General features: G+C 38.2%; 1 protein-coding gene across 1 annotated transcript; it reads right to left on the reverse strand.

Annotated features, from left to right (window-relative positions):
• Positions 1-2,113: 2,113 nt before the first annotated feature.
• On the reverse strand, positions 2,114-12,625 carry SLC25A47 (solute carrier family 25 member 47). Its single transcript, XM_051978375.1, has 5 exons — positions 12,080-12,625; positions 10,314-10,385; positions 8,582-8,764; positions 3,808-4,087; positions 2,114-2,928 (listed from the first exon to the last, which is right to left on the reverse strand). The coding sequence occupies exons 1-5, from the start codon at positions 12,161-12,163 to the stop codon at positions 2,648-2,650; spliced, it is 900 nt and encodes a 299-aa protein (XP_051834335.1). The 5' UTR covers positions 12,164-12,625; the 3' UTR covers positions 2,114-2,647.
• Positions 12,626-17,090: the final 4,465 nt, after the last annotated feature.

Raw genomic sequence — 17,090 nt, forward strand, 5'->3', positions numbered from 1 at the left:
CCTTTCTGAATCCGATTTTTTCTTGTGCAACAAGAGAACTGTACAGATGTGTACACATATATTGCATTTAAGAAATACTTTAACATGTTTAACATGTATGAGACTGCCTGCCATCTAAGGGAGGGAAGGAAAAAGTTGGAACAGAAGTGATTGCAAGGAACAGTGTTGAAAAATTACCCATGCATATGTTCTGTCAATAAAAAGCTATTAAAAAAAAAAAAAGTAAATTCTATCCCTTGCCCAGTAAACTCCAATGGCTCCCTATTGCCTTCAATGATAAATACATTTGGAGTTCAATTTCAAAAATTTGCTAAATTTTTTCTTTCATAATCTCGCCCCTTCCTATCTTTCCAGTCTTCTTACTGCTTCCTCTCTGACCCATAATCTTCAATTAAATGACGTTGGCCTTTTGGGTTGTTCAACTAACAGACATGCTGTCTCTTGTCTTTGAGCATTTTCTCTGCCTGTTTCTCATGTTTTCAAGGTTCTCCCTCCTCTATTCCAATTACTGACTACCTTTAAGTCCCAATTGTAATCCCACTTTCTACAGAAAGCCTTCCCCCAACCCCTCTTATTCCAGGTTCTTCCCTTTTAATTATTTCCTATTTATCCTGTATATAGCTTGTTGTGCATATATTTGTTTACATGTTGGCTTCCCCATTAGATCTAAGCTCCTTACTATGCCCAAAGGGCTATATACCCTTTGATCCCACAGTGTTTCTGCTGTAAAAGATATTGCTCTATCACAAAGAGTTCATAAAAGAAGGAAAGGACCCACATGCACAAAAATGTTTGTAGCAGTTCTTTTTGCAGTGGCAAAGAACTGAAAATCAAGTGGAAATTGTGCAGCATGATGAATATGGAAATATGTTTAAAAGAATTGCATATGTTTAACTTATATCAGATTGCTTGCTGTCTTGGGGAGGATGGGAGGAGGAAGAGAGCGAGAAAATTCGGGAACACAAGGTTTTGCAAAGGTGAATGCTAAAAACTATCTTTGCATGTATTTGGAAAAATAAAATACTATTAGGAAAAAAAAAGGATCTAAGCTCTTTGAGGAGAGGAACTCTCTCCCTCACCCTTTTTTTTTTTTTTTTTTTTTTTTGCATCTCCACCAGTTTAGCACAATACCTGCCTCTTTATAGATGCTTAATCAATGTTTATGATTAATTAATTGAAAAAGATTAAGTGACTTGCCCACATTTCTGAAACACATTCAGCAAGTATCACTCCAAAACTCTGTTCACTAAGCCAATTGAGGCTTCAATTTCTTTATCTCTCACCACATGACAGCTCTGCAAATATCAACGATAACTGGCATATCCTCCTTTAGTTTTTTTCTTCTTCAACCTATATATCCTCTGTTCCTTTCATTAATTCCCACATGGCATAGTTTTCCTGTTTTTCTAACATTTTTTCAATAGTATTTTATTTTTCCAAATATATAAAAAGATAGTTTTCAACAGCAAAATTTTGAGTTCTAAATTTTTTCCTCTCCCTCTCTTATTTTCTCCTTCCCCAAGACAGTAAGCAATCTGATGTAGGTTAAATATGTGCAATCCTTTTAAACACACTTCCATATTTATCATGTTTTGCAAGAAAAATCAGTTGGTCTCCTTTGGTAGCCACATTTGTCCTTCTTAAATAAAAGTACCCAGACCTGCATTCAATACAGCAGTTGTGATCCAGCCAAGACAGAGGACATCAGAACTATTACCTCCTTTGTTCTGAACATTCTGCAGCTAATAAAGAAGCCTTAGATAACATTAGCTTTTATTAGCTATGATATCATGATGACTCATAATGGCCTTGAGGTCTAGGAAAGTTTTATCAGATGATGACGATAATAATAATAATAAGGACTAGCACTTAGAACTTCTCTTTACATTTGGTCTTCACAATTCCAGGAAGCCAGCAGAAAATAGCATATCCAGTAGATGCTGTTATTATCCCAATTTTACAGATAAGGAAACTGAGGCTTACAGAGACTAATTGGCTTGCTTAGAGTCACACAACTAGTGAGTCTAGGGCCATATTTGAACTTAGGTCTACCGAATTCCAATTCTAGCATTCTTACTTTTTCCTGCTATACTAAGACTCAAAACAAAAGCCATCCAAAACATTCCTTTTATTTATATGTAATTTAAAAAACCTCTGAAAGGTTGCACTCATGACCTTTGCGAAGAGCATCTGAAAGTGGGACACGTCATCAGTATGTACATCCTGAAGAACCAAGCCATCCTTCTCAGAAGCTTTAGAAGAGATAGGTGAGGTAGGCAGGCCCTATCTATAAACAGGGCAATGCTGAAGTCCCAGAAGGTAGATATGGAGAACTCATTTAGTGACCTGTAACCTAACCGCCCACTTTGGGCTGAAATCAGTCCCTGGATCAATCTTCGGTGAGGAGGTAGAACCTGTCCCGAGAGCAGTCCTGAGACGCCGCGGGGAAGCAGGGGATGGGAAGCCGCCTGCACCTTGTATCTTGCAGCCCCAACAGCCAATGACTGAGATGTTGCTGCTTAGAGACCTATTACCCCGAGCCCGAAAGGCTGGAATTTAAGTCCTTTCCGCCCCGGCTTCTAAGTCCGGTTTGGTTTGCTTCCACACATGGAGCCATCTTCGTGTTGGATAGAATGAAACGAGTCAGTTAAGTCATGAAACTCCGGGTGAGTTTCAGGACCGCTTCATAGGAGACAAAAACCACCATGTTCACAGGAAAGGCTCTACAACAGTTCAGAGCTAGCCCTTTAAACAAGACCCTCACTCCTTCTTCCTTCACGCTCTGGGTGATGCAGTGGATGAATCCTCGGTAGCGCTGCTGGCCCAGCCCATCGACCTGAAGACGAGACTTGATCACATCCATGGGGGTGGCCACAGCCCAGGCCAGGACGCCGGCACAACCCCCGGAGAACAGCACACCCAGGATGTCTGCGGAGGAGAGATGGAGAGACGCTCAGCACAGGCTCGTTAAGGAGAAGGGAACACTCCAGGTCAGAGTCTCGGGCCACTGCAGTAGCCTCCTACTTTGGTCTGGCTCCTTTTTCCAAATCAGCTACCATCATTACCAAAATAATCTTCCTGACTAGGTCACATACACTCTGATCAGAAATCTTTGGTAGTTTCCTATTGTATGCAGAATAAAATTCAGGCTCATCGACCTGGCGTTTAGAGTCCCCCCCTCCCTCTTTTTCCCCAATGACGGCTGTCTTTCTAGACATTTCCTATAATTCCCCTTCATTCGTTCTCCTTCCATCCAAACCGATCTATTCTGAGTTCGATGACCCCACAGGCAATTTTCTTCCACGTCTGGAAGGCTTTTCCTCCACATCTGGAAGGCTCTTCCTCCATACTCCCACCCCTGAAATTCTTAGCCCTTCAAGGTTTAATTCAGTTACCACCTCATAATTGAAGTTCTTCTTAAGCCCCTACTCATTACTGCTAGGTGACATGGAGGACATTGGATCTGGAGTCTAGAAAAGCCTTAGTTCAAATCCAGTCTCAGACACTATGTAACCCTGGGAAAATCACTTAATCTCTGTCTGCCTCAGTTTTTTGATCTTCAAAACAAGAGACAATCACAGCATCTGCCTGCCAGGGTTGTGGTACTTGTGATAATAAAATGAGAAGAGCTTTGTAATCGCTTTGCAAACATTAAAACAATATGTAAATGCGAGCTATTGTTGCAGTTCTCCAAAAATGTCAGCTCTTTGAGGGCATCTGAGGGGTGATCTGACATCAGAACCCAGGCCAGTGTCTGGCACTGCTAAAGCACTTGGTCAGTCTTTGTTCCGTGGGTGCTAGCCTTACCTGGCTTACTCTGCCCCGCTGGAGTGAGCCATTCACAGATGATGGAGTAGGAGAGGAAGTAGGTGGCAAAGGAATTGCAGTCTCGGAACATCAGGGCCAAGCTGCCCTTGTAGAGGCCGCCCAAGCCTTCCTCCTTAGCCACAGTCCTCAGGCAGTGCAGGGGACCCTGGTACTTGAGTGGAGGGAGGAGACCACTGGGAGACGAAGACGTAATCGAGGGGCGCTGCTTCTGGGTCTGCAACCGAATTTTGGCCACTTCCGTGGGGGACGTCAGTGTGACCTAGGAAAGCAAAGGAGCGGTCAAGAATCAAACCGCGACTGGTCATTGGAGGGCAGTGAAAAGGCTGCTGGGAGTCAGAGAAGCCAACCCAATCCCTAAACCAGGATCTGAAAATTATCTGAGTAACCCTGTGTAAGTCAATTAACCTCTTAGCTTCAGTTTCTCCATCTGTAAAATGGAAATACCCTCTCCCCCTCTCTCTCCTCTCTTCCTCTCTGTCTCTCTTCTGTATGTGTGTCTCTCTCTGTCTGTTTCTCTCTTTCTCACACATAAAGACACACACACACATCTAATGCAGAAATTTGTTTTGCATGATTAAGCATTTGTTACAAAAGTTTTTCTTTTTTTCTTTTTCCCAGTAAGGGGAAGTTATTGGCATAGGTAACTGATTTTTGTTAATTTTTTAAAGTTTCTTTTTAAAATCTCAGTCTTACAGAATTGTTGAGAAAAGCATTTTGTAAACTCTAAAAGCATAACAGAAATCGTTGCTGTTACACTATTGTCATATGGATTTGCTCATTTTCAATCAGATTCTCAGAGAAGTTAATTGACTTTGCTCTAGATTATACACCAAAGACATATTTAACGGCAGGGTCAACAATAGAGCATCATGGGGACCTTCAGCCTCTCAGTTTAAGGACTATCAGAGTTTATTCTAGAGGCCTTGATAAGATTAAGTCATTCCAAAAGTGAGCAGCTTTCTGAAACCACTAAGAGATCCAATGTATCTCTCTCCACCACATCCAATTCCTCTTCTTGGAGCTACTTATTAAAGCCCAATCTAATGGTAAAAAGCCCTGAGCTGTGTAACTAATCTAACCTTAGGCAAGTTCATAGGACTCTCTGAATTTCAGATTTTTCTTTAGTAAAACAGGGAAAATAATACTTTTTACTTCCCAGGAGTGTTGTAAGGAAAGGAATTTATTAATAAATAAATAAATAATCTTTTATTCCCTGGGTGGATGAAAGATCATAGACATTAGAAAGGACCTTAAAGGTCCTTTCATGTCTTCATTTCACAGTTAAGGGTTTTTTGGAAAGGAATATAATATTTTAAAAAAGAATCTGCTTACTAAAATGTTTTACTTTAAGCACTAGGGGAATGGGAACTGCTATATAAAGGTCTTACTGTGGGTAATATGAAGTTCATATTCTGCTTGGTGAAATTAATTGTCCATTATACATTTATGTTATGGTTTTCCAATTAGACTGTAAGTATTTCAGTACAGGACAAAGGATTAGAGTCTGTCCCAGAGATCTGTCTGACTGGTTGGAGAAGAAAAACTATGCCCATTGGGGCAGCTACATAGTACAGTGGACAGAGCACCAGCCTTGAAGTCAGGAGAACCTGAGTTCAAATATGGACTTAGACACTTAACACCTCCTAGTTGTGTGACTCTGGAGAAGTCATTCTGCCCCAGTTGTCTCATCAAAGAAAGAGAAAGAAAGGAAGAAAAGGAAAAAAAAAGAAAAACTGTGTCTATTTGACGTTTTACTGAAGTGGGCCCTTTATCCCAAGCTTTTCTCTAAATCCTGCCAAGCTCAGAAAACTGTCAGTCATTCCATGAGTCAGAAAGATTTCTCAATTAAAGAGACAGAGCTCAGTGGGAAGAGGAAGGAAGGAAACAAGCACAGTGCCAAATGTTTTACAACAGCAATCTCATGTGATCCTCACTACAATCCTGGAAGGAACCTCAGTGGAGGTTCAGTATCCCCCCTGCCTTTTTGGTTATATAGAGGCATTTCAGCTGGGTGGCACTTCCCAACCCAGGAAGATCTGAGTTTAAATTCAACCTCAGATACAACTATCTGTGTGACCCTGAGCAAATCACTTATGTCTACTTCGGTTTCCTCAATTTTGAAATGAAAATAATAATTACACCCACCTTCTAGGGCTATTGTGAGGATCAAATAAGAAAATATTTGTAGTCTGTTATTTGGCACATGGATAATAGATACTTGTTTCCTTCCTTCTTTTTTTATTCTCTCTTTCCCTCCTTGCTTCCTTCCTTTTCATTCCTTCCTTCCTTCTTTCTTTTGTCTATCTTTCTTCTTTTTCCTTCCTTCCTTCCTACCTATCTGCTTTCTTTCCTAATAGGGTAAACTGGAGTAGGGGACTCTAGATCCCGGACCCTTTCAGTCTTCTAAACCATCTGCAATCTGCTTTCCAATCTTATTTTTCAATGAAACTGTTCTCTTTAAAATTATCAATGATCTCTTAATTACCAAATATGTCAATCTTCCTTCTTGACTCTTTCACATTATCTCTCTTTTCTAGATTTCTCTAATATACTATTCTCTCCTGGTTCTCTTCCCATCTAAATTGTTCTTTCTCAGTCTCCTTGCTTGCTCTTTATCCACATAGTGCTTAATAAACATAGAGATCCCCTAAAGCTCTATCCCTGACCCGCTTTTTTTTTTTAGTAGATATCTTCTCACTTGACAATCACATTGGACCTCATAGGTCGAATTGTCATCTCTATATAGATGACTCCCAGATCTATATGTCTAACCCTAGTCTTGGTCTTGAGTTCTGATTCCACAATGTGAACTGCCTTTTGGACATCTCAAATTGGATGTCTTATGAGACTTAACATATCTAAAACTGAATTTGTTATCTTCCCCTTCACCCTCAAAAAAAAAAAGTCCTTTCCACTTGCATGAATTGTTGCTAAGTGAAATGAGAAGAATCAGGAAAACATTGTACAAAGTAAAAACAAAATTATGTGATGATCAATTATGATAGACTTAACTCTTCTCAGTAATGTCATGATCCAAGACAATTTCAACAGACTTGGAATGGAAAATGTCATATGCAACCAGAGAGAGAACTATAGAAGCTGAATGTGGCCAAAGCATATTTTTACTTTTTTGTTTTGTCTTTTTTGTGGTTTTTCCCTTTTGTTCTTTCTTTCATAACATGACTAAAATGGAAATAGATTTTAAAGGTTTGTACATGTATAACCTATATCAGATTGCTTGCTGTTTGGGGGAAAGGGAAGAAAAGAGAAAAAAAATTGAACTCAAAATCTTATAAAAGTGGATGTTGAAGACTATCTTTAAATTACACATATTTAACCTATACTAGATTGTTTGCTGTCTGGGAAAAGGAAGAGGTAAAGGAAGGAGGAAGAATCCAGGGAAGATTGGTATGTATGGCCCTAGCGATCAGTAGCCCAAGAGTGGGAGAGGTTACAGAACACAAAGTTGAAAACTATCTTCACATGTATTTGGAAAAATAAAATACTACCAAGGGGAGGGGGGAAAAAAAAGTTCTTTCCCTCTTCTGAATTCTTCTTTTATTGTTGAGGGCACAACCATTCTCCAGTCATCCAGGCTTGCAAGTTCAGTATCAATCTCAATTCCTCACTCTCACTCACCCCATATATACAATCAATTCTCGAATCTTGTTTTTTCCTTCACAATTCCTCTCATATATGTCTCTTCTACTCTCCACTCACACAGCTATTACCTTAGCAAAGTCTCTTAGCACTTCTAGAGCCTGGGCAACTACAAAAGCTCACTATTTAGTCTCAGCTTCAAGACTCCTTGCACTTCATTTAGTTATCCAAGAGATTTTCTTAAAGTTCTGAACATGTCACACCATTTTCTCAATAAATCAAAATAGCTAAGTGTTACTTACAGGATAAAATGTAAATTCCTCTGTTTGGCATTTTATTATTTGGCTCTTTATAATCTGTCCCCATTCTGCCTTCCTAGTCTTCTCACACACTCCTCCTCTACACACTTTATGATCCAGACACACACAACACTCCAATTCCAACCCAAGCTTTGCTGACTCTCTCTCATGCCTGCAAAGTTCTCCTTCACCTCACTTTGCCACAATTCCCCTGGCTTTCTTTCTTAAAGACTCATCTCAAATATCACTTCTGCAGGTGGCTTTTCAGCCCCTTCCCCAACCCCAAAATTAACTTCCATCTATTCTGTGTATATTTTTATGCACCTAGTTGTTGACACATCTCTCATTAGAATATGAGCTCCTCATGACAGACTGTTTTTTGCATATTTCTGTAACCCAGGACCTGGCACAAAGTAAATGTTTAATAAATGCTTCTTAAATGATTGACTGTCAGGTCAACAAGTCCACCCCCTATTTTAGGCAGGATTGTATCCACTCAATGGAAAAGATCTTCCTAATCATTTTTCCATGTCTTACTTCATGAGAATTTGTGCCTGATTAAAGTAGTAAGGACTCAAGGAGGTAGCCTTCCATCTAACCCTATCCCTATCACTAATTCTGGGGATGACTCAGATTTCCCTTCCCTGAACCTCAGTTTCTCACCTGTATAATGAGAGTGAGCTCTGTTGGTTTCTAAGGCCCTTTCCAAGTATCCATTCTATGATCCCACAACCTCATTGCTTGCTAGAAGCTGCAAATACCAGGGAGATCCTTTTCTGTGGGATTCTAAATCTCCATGGATTTATTTCCTCCACTTTAATCAGGATTCCCAAGAACAAAGTATCCTTCCTTACCCTGACAATGCCAGAGGCACATCCTGAAAGAGTGATGTCCATTTTGGAGGGCTTTACATCCATGTTGCCATATTTGAGCTTGCAGATGTGAGACAGGCAGTATCTGTAGGTGCCAAAGGAGATTGAGGAGACCAGAGACACTGTACACACGGGCAAGGAGAGCCCCCTGTAGAACCCTGAGAGCTGGGGTCAGGAAACCCGCCGAAAGAGAAGAAAAAAGAGATTGAGAGATCATTAGAAAAGAGAATAGTATCAGTCACAATTTGGAAGATCTAGTTACCAGGTAAAATATCTTTCATGAAACCTTCCCTGATTTTTCTTAGTCCATTGAGATCTTTCCCTGAGCTAACCTCTAAGAGCATTTTAATGTCTGTATCTCCTCCATCAATTCTTGTTCTTATCAATGAATAAAACAACTAAGTGCCTTCTATGTAGTAGGCACTGTGCTAAGCCCTGGAGAATCAAAAAGAGGCTAAAGGCAATTCCTGCCCTCAAGGAGCTTACAGTTTGACAGGGGAGATAACCTATCATACCAAGAGATCTCTTATTGTTCTTAGGTTTTCTTTGAGTTAATGTGTCCACAGGCACAAAATGTCTTCTGTCTTCTGCAGAGTTCAATCTAGCATAAGAACCCAATATGTATTTAATAAAATAAGATAATTCAACAGAAGGAATAACAGAAGACAAAAGTGGGATATAGTAGAAAGAGACTGAAGACTACTATTACCACAGGAACAGGGACTGGACCTCTGATTTTATTATTATGGTGAACTTCCAGGTGACAAAGTCAGTTTGCTTGTTGCCTCTCCCATTTGCCTCTTTCTATATCCCCAGTGCTTAGTTCAGTGCCTGGCACAGAGTAAATGCTTAATAAATTTTTATTAAATGAATGATTAAAATATCTGCTCCAACCAGAACTGGGTTACAATGGGATTGAACGCTCTTCCTGTGGCATTAACTCAGGGTCTTGGCTGTAGTCTGTACTATAAAAAGATAGGTGATTTTAAATAAAGGAAAGATTGTGGGCTATTATAAGGGCTATATATAATCTCCATTAGTGGAGATGCTGTTATAAAGGCTGAATGACTCCTCCTACCTCCAACAGAGATGTGGTGGACAGTAAGTATTCCTTTGATTGAGAGGTTGAACAAGGGGATGGATAAAGCTCTTAACACTACAATTCTCCCAATTGAATTGATTTTAGAGAGGTAACACTGCTGACAGATTAAAGTACCTGTCTCAATCCTATCTCAGGTACTTATTGTTTGTGTGACTGGGCTTTCTGGACCTCAATCTGCAAAAGGGGAGTGATAAGAGCATACAGGGCTCTCTGCAGGATCAAATGGGATGATTTAGTTAATGAATTGATTATTTTTAGTTAAATTTTTTTTATAATTTATAAAATTTGTATATATTTTATATATGTATATAAATTACAAATTATTTTAATTTTTAAATCCTGACTCTAGCCCTAACTATCCACTGAATCATCTAGCTGTCTCTGCTATTATTATTCATCTCAGAAGGAAAAAATATTGAGTTCAATTCTATACTCATCAAAAAAAAATACTTATAATTTATTTGAATTTTAAAATGAGTCTGGCAAACTATCCTTTGGTCAGAAAATGGAGGAGACTAGAAGGCAGTGTCCTTCCCAAATATTAATATTTGCCCCCTGGCTGAAATAAACTTCTAAATGAAATGTTTATATTAACCAAGGGTATAGCCTTACCTTTTCTGCTTTGTATAATTCTCGAACACAGTGCCAGATACTAGTATACTTCTTCTCAGTTTGGATTCTGACCTGTAAAAAAGGAGATAATTTAGAGCTTGGCTAAACTCAAGGCAGCAATTATAAACTTTCTTAGGGATTCCCCTAAGGTATCTTATAAATTCTGTTTCTAAATCAGTGAAACCAGGTGGAAAGAAATAGAAGGTCATGGAATTATCAAGCTGCCAAGTTTTTTAGGATAGAAGAAAACAGGAACACAAGGAGAGCATTATGGAAAAGCCCTAGAAGTCTTGAATAATGAAATGACATCCTCATCAGTTGACAAAATGAGATAACATGTAAAATATTTTGAAAATCATTAAGTGTTATAAAATACTAGTTATTATTATTATCATTATTATTATTATTATAACCCACAAATGGGAGATATAAAAGAACTAGTAATTCTTTAATTTTATTCTATTTTCAGTTTCAAATCCTAAGAAAGAATTTTTAAAGGCTAGAAATTTCCACTGTTCCCTCACAGATCTGGTGCTTTATGCACAGGTCTGGGTGATACATTTTATTGAGGACATTATCAAAATAGAACATGTCCAAAGACAAACAAAATCGTGAGGAGACTCTCCAGGACACTGGAGATGGAGGCAGGATTGTGGATAAAGTGCTGGACAGTCAGCCTAGGTTTAAATTCCACTCTAGACATATATTAGCTGTTATCCTGGGCAAATCATTTAGCCTCTCTTGAGTCTCAGTTTCCTCACCTGTAAAATAAGAGTGGACTGAATGATCTGAATGATCTCTAAGGTTCCTTCCAGTTCTAAATCCATAATGCTATGTTCAACCTAGAGAAGTGTTGACTTAAACAGAGAATAGTCTTCAACTATCTGAAAGATTGAAGTAGGAAAGAGAATAGACTGATTCTGAATATTTCAAGAAGTCATAGCTAGAGACAATGGATGTGTATTCCAAAAAGATTGACTTCAGCTCATTAGAAGAAGGAACACTCTAATAATAAGATAATGACTTTCCAGTCACCAGAAATGTTCAACTCAAGGCTGAATGAATGACTAGGGGGAGGGAGAGTGGGGGTACATTCTGACACGCTAAAGTTCCATCTGGCTCTAAGATTCCATAATTTTATAAATGAGTTGGTTTAAGTTATCAAAAGGGGCTAGTCTGTACAAGTGAATAAAAATTATTGTTAAGAACTGAAAGTAGGTAATAGAATACTCAGAAGATCAAACTGAAAAAAGTACAAGAGTACACTGATGAAATCAAGGTCCCTCTGAAGTAATACCCCCATTGGACCATTCTCTCAATGAAGGAGTCATTCTCACATGGTTGGAAACCCAGAATGTAGCTTCTACCTTAGGGGTAACCTTGGTAAGATGTATGATAGCTTGCAAGCCATTGTTGGTATGTTTCTTTTTAAACAATTAGTCAACTGATAGAATTAGTAATTAGAAAAGGACTCATAAACATTGATTTGAATCTCAGCTCTGATCTTTATTATTTGAGGAATACTGGTCAAATCACTTCACCTCTAAGGAGCTCAGTTTTCTTTTTTCCTCTATGAAATGAAGATCTCTAAGGTTTTTTTTTCATTTCTCAATCCTACAATCATATGCCAGTAAGCCAAGTTAATAAATGGTGATTATTACTGAGATAAATACATTGAAGATAGAGAGGGAAAGAGGAAGAGAAGAAAAGAAGAAAGAGCAATGGAATAAAAATTCTGGGCAATTGTAGAGCAAAAATCAAAATACCTTCACTGTGTCCAGGGGGTAACCCACAGCAACACCACAGACACCTGAAAGAAACAGACAGTTTGCAGATAAATGGCACATCATTCCTTAATCTATTAACTATTTTAGAGGAATTTATTAAAGAGATGAGAGGACTTTCAAAGAATGAGAGGCCCCTATCACAGTCAAGACTAATGCTCTATTTTAGGCAGTCTTTCCCAATGATTTGGTCCAGTTCAGACACCCTCCTACTTGGCAGTTTCCTAGGTTGGATCTGTGGGTTACATTATTACCACTCCAACTCCTTGTGTCCTGTCTCCCAAGCACTATGGACTCTAATTATGGGCCACATAAGACTACCAGAGGAACACAGTCATAGAACTCTAGTTTGAGGAACAAAAACATTAAGGAAGATAATCAGGAAAAACCCAGGACCACCACAGTTGAGCCACAGCAAGCACTGGATAGAGTACAAAGCCTGGCGTCAGAAAGACCTATATCCAAATCTTATCTCAGACATTTACTAGCTAAGTGGCCAATGGCAAGTCACATAAGCCTTTGCCTAAGCTTTCTAATCTGTAAAATGGGGATATTAATAGTATCTATTTCCCCTGGAGTTGTTGTGAGGATCAAATGAAATAATATTTGTAAAGCAGTACAATAGTACAATAGGTAGAACAGTATCTGACTCTACAATAGATGTTGTATAAATGCTAGCAATTATTTTGTAGTGATTAGCACAATACCTGGCAAATAGTTAACACTATACAAATATTAGCAATAAATTATCAATTAACTGCTATTCACCTTCTCACTCTCTCCTACACACGATCTAGGACTTATAAGCTCTCCAGAGTTAGGAGAGCTTGAACAAGACTCCTTTATAATATCTAACCAGGTATTATCCAGATTTGGCTTTGAAGACTCTGAGTGAGTGGGAGGCTACTGCTACCAGAGACATCCCGTTCTGTGGCTGAGACTGTTATGTACTTTATCTAAACACTAGCGCTCCACAACTTCCACCCATTGTTCCTAATAATACCTTCTGGGTAAAGTTACCAGCAGAATGAGGTTGCGTTATGGTCTAACTTGCTGGAGAATTGGGGCCATGTATGCATAAAATCAAGATAAGCCTGCAAGGAAGGTACTGAAGGCCAACATAAATTCTTTGCTGACTGGAGCAGAGTTTCTAATGATTTGTGGTACAAAGCCTTCTTATTCCCTTCTTTTTTTGCTAACATTCTGATGTTCATTTCTGGTACCCATTCTCAGCAGTATGCTGCTTATTAACATCAGCAGTCTTACACAGTGGATATAGGCTGAAGGTCAACAGAAATGGTATAAGATTGAGATTAGTGAGAGCTTCTGGCCTGTTTTATATAAGGGAAATAATCAGTCTTTTGTTCAAACTTAAATCTCTCTAAGCCTCAGTTTTCTTATCAATAAAATGAAGATGATGATGATAAAGCACATTATCCACTTTACTGAGTAGCTTTAAGGAATGAGCTATATGGACCTTAAAATGCTGTATGAATGAGTTATGATCATGCTTTTTTAAAATTAGGGTCAAAAAAGATTCAAAGAAATCTGGGTGTACAGAGAAAGGAATGACAACTTTGGGGTAGGGAAAGAGATCAAGAAAAGTTTCTTGTAGGAAGGTGTTTATTGTTATATGCTCCCTCTCTGAATTAAGAGGGATAATTCACACTACTTAGTCAGTGTCTTTAAAAGCATGAAGAAAAAAGGGGGGAAGAAAGGAAAGGAAGAGAGAAAGGGAGGGAGAGAGGGAAAGAGGAAGGAAGGGAGGAAGTAAGGGAGAGAGGGATGAAGGAAAGAAGAGAGAGAAGAAAGGAGGGAAGAAGGAAGGAAGAAAGGAGAAAGGGAGGGAGAGAGGGAAGGAAGAATGAAAGAAAGAAGGAAGGAAGTAAATTAAAAAGAAAAAGGAAGAGAATGGAAATAAAGAAAAAAGGAAAGGGAAAAGGGAAAAGAAAAGAAAAGGGGGAAGGGAAGAGAGCTAGTTTGTATAAATCCAGAGCTTTAGTTCTGGGTCATAGGTTACAACTCTATTCTTTCTCTTAATTCCATTGGTACCCTCCTTTTATATCTCACTGAGGTGCCAATGTGTATCAAGGCTCTTAAAGGCTATGTCAATGGAGCACAAACTGGCAGTTCCTACAAAGTTGGAAAGGCTTCAAGTAAGGGCCCAGACTTTGAAGTTCAGAAAGACATAACAAGAATTATCTGCTAGATCATGAAACGTTTTGGCCACAATTCACAAAGACTATATAAAAAGACATAGAGGGACTATGACCTTCAGACATGGAGGAAGTGAACACAGTAGTGAGCATTGAGGTATAATACTTCACTGGACTACTAGGAAGACACTTACATAGGCTGAAAACTTAGAAGATATCTTTTAAGGTTAATCCTGGTGATTTGTACTTAGGTCACAAGCCCTTATCAATGTGCTTCTTTTTAAACAGTCAGACAACTGATATATTAACTCTTAGTAAAGGCATTTACTTACTAAGATGCATAGTTAAACTAATAGCTATAAAATATCTCCCCTTCTCCAAAAGATGCACTCTTACTGACATATACAACTGTATTCTAGGAAAAACCAAGCACAAACTGAGAATATCACAGAAGGAAGAACACATATAGGGAATAGATTTTGCCAAAGTAGTTCACAATTACTGGTACTGCAGAACATAAAAGTCCTTTTTCCTTTTGTGGAGTCCTCTAGAAACTTTCCTTTATGTTCAGAAACTCTGCTGGGCAGTTTGCTCAGTTGGGTTCCCAGGGTATGCTCCTTTCCATAGTTTGATTGATAGGACCAGAATCACCTTTCTTTGCTGCCAGGGTCACATTGTTCAAAGCTCTTTCCTCCCTGGAATAACTGCTTTTCTACATCTGTTTCTGTCTGTAGTATATTTCTTTACTCCCTCAAGTATACTTCCAAGTTTCTCAAACTGATGAATTTTTGAACTGCTAGAGGGAACATTCAAATTGCTGATAGAGGTCATGGCCAGTGGGAAGAGGAGAAAGAAATCTCTTTGTGTACCTCTCCCAGAAGTCTCCCTTAACTCACAGGTCACCATGACTGATAGAAAATGCAATCAATGGAATTCCCCTTCTGATCTACTCAAAGGTATCACATCTCAAACAAAAACACCTTATTAATAAATTATGACTTCACTATGTATGAGTAAATTGTTTTAATTGAGAATTACATCTCCCACCATTATAGGAAGAAATATAATTCTTTGTTCTTTCTCAACAATTCTAGCCCCCAAGTACACAGCCTACTGTATTAAAGACATAACTAGAGGGAAATCAATTTCCCAGGAATAATTTTGAAGATACTTAAAAAAAAATTTTATCTCTAACTTTAGAACAGAAAAGGGACTTTAAAGCCTGATTTGTATAACTGATTAAACTGAAGCTCAAAAAGAAAAAAGTGATTTGAAAAAAAAGAGAGAGAGAGAAAGTAATTTTTCCAAAGTTACAGAATGAGTCATCAGCAGAGTTGTGCTGAGGACTACTTTCTCCAACCAGGTTTCTTTATTCAAAGTCATTTCACTATATCACACTGTCATCACCCTGACCTAAGGACTATTCCTGGCAACTTTCCAGAGATATCCTCATCTAAGATCATAGATCACTAACATTTGGAATCATTGCCCTTTCTCCTCCATTGCCCTCCTTCTCCACAAACTCCAGTGTCCTGAAAAACATCAATTTGTTATTTCACAAGGTAAATATTGACCTGATATGACACCATTTCTTTTGCTTAAAATAGAATTGTCAGAACAAGGTTAGCAGCTCTATTTGGCATTAATTTTGAACCATATTACTCAATGCTGATCTTTAACCCTCTGTATCACAGTTCTGCAACTTGTCTTTTCATTGTATGGGGTAGGGGGAATCAGAAGGGGGGCACACAAAAATACCAAAATTTTGAATAGATTAAAATTTAGCCTTTGTATGATCTCAGTTTTTTTAATCTATCACACAAACTCAGAGTCAGAAGAGACCAGAGAACTAATCAAACCAACATTTACTCAAAGAGGAATCTTCTTTAGATGCTTTACAGGTAATTACCTAACAATTCTCTTTTTTGAAGATTTCAAGTGACAGAAAATTTATTGTCTGTGGTCCAAGAAAATAAAAGCTCATGGAGGGTATGAACTGTTTCATTTTTGTCTTTGGATCTGTAGTACTAAGTTATACATATATATATAGTAACTTAGTATTAAATATGACACATAGTTGGGATTTAATCAATGTCTATTGCTTGATTAATTATCTGATGAAACAAACCAATACATTGTTGGCTACCTCCTATTGTTAGGACATTTTCCCTTCTATTGAGCAGAAATCCCTGTGATTTTTTCCCCATTGGTCATTGTTCTACTACCTGGGCTCCAAATAGAGTAAATCCATTCACTTTTCTGTTTAATAACCCTTCACATACTTGAAGACAGACATTATATCCTCTTTTAGTCTTTTTTATCAACTGAACATTCTAAATTACTTTAATTTATCCTCATATGCCATGGTTTTTGAGACTTCCTTATCATCCTGGTCACATTTTCTGGACATGGTCCTCTTGGCAATGTCTCTTTCCAAATATGATGGCCCAAAATAAATGTGAAACTGCAGAGTGATCAGGGTAGAGAACAGCCTGACTATCACTTTCCTCATTTTCCTCATTTTCAACATTGAGTTCCTATTAATGTGGCCCCAGATGACATTAGCTTTTTTTGATTGCCATGTCAAATTGCTGACTCATTTTGAGCAGTCTATTAAAATCCCTAGGTCTCCTTCAAATGGTTTGTTGTAAGGATAATTTTTTTTTAATGAAATTTTTTTAAAAAGTGCTTTGTAAACACTGGAACACTTTGAAAACTATACAGCACTATATCAGATATCATCATCATTACCACCATTACTAATGCTATACACTGTTAAAGAAGTTCAGTCTCACTTCATTTTTTATGCTTAGGAAATAAGGATATATGTTCCTGTC

The sequence above is a fragment of the Antechinus flavipes genome, chromosome 2 (genome assembly GCF_016432865.1).
Source record: "Antechinus flavipes isolate AdamAnt ecotype Samford, QLD, Australia chromosome 2, AdamAnt_v2, whole genome shotgun sequence".
NCBI lineage: Eukaryota > Metazoa > Chordata > Mammalia > Dasyuromorphia > Dasyuridae > Antechinus > Antechinus flavipes.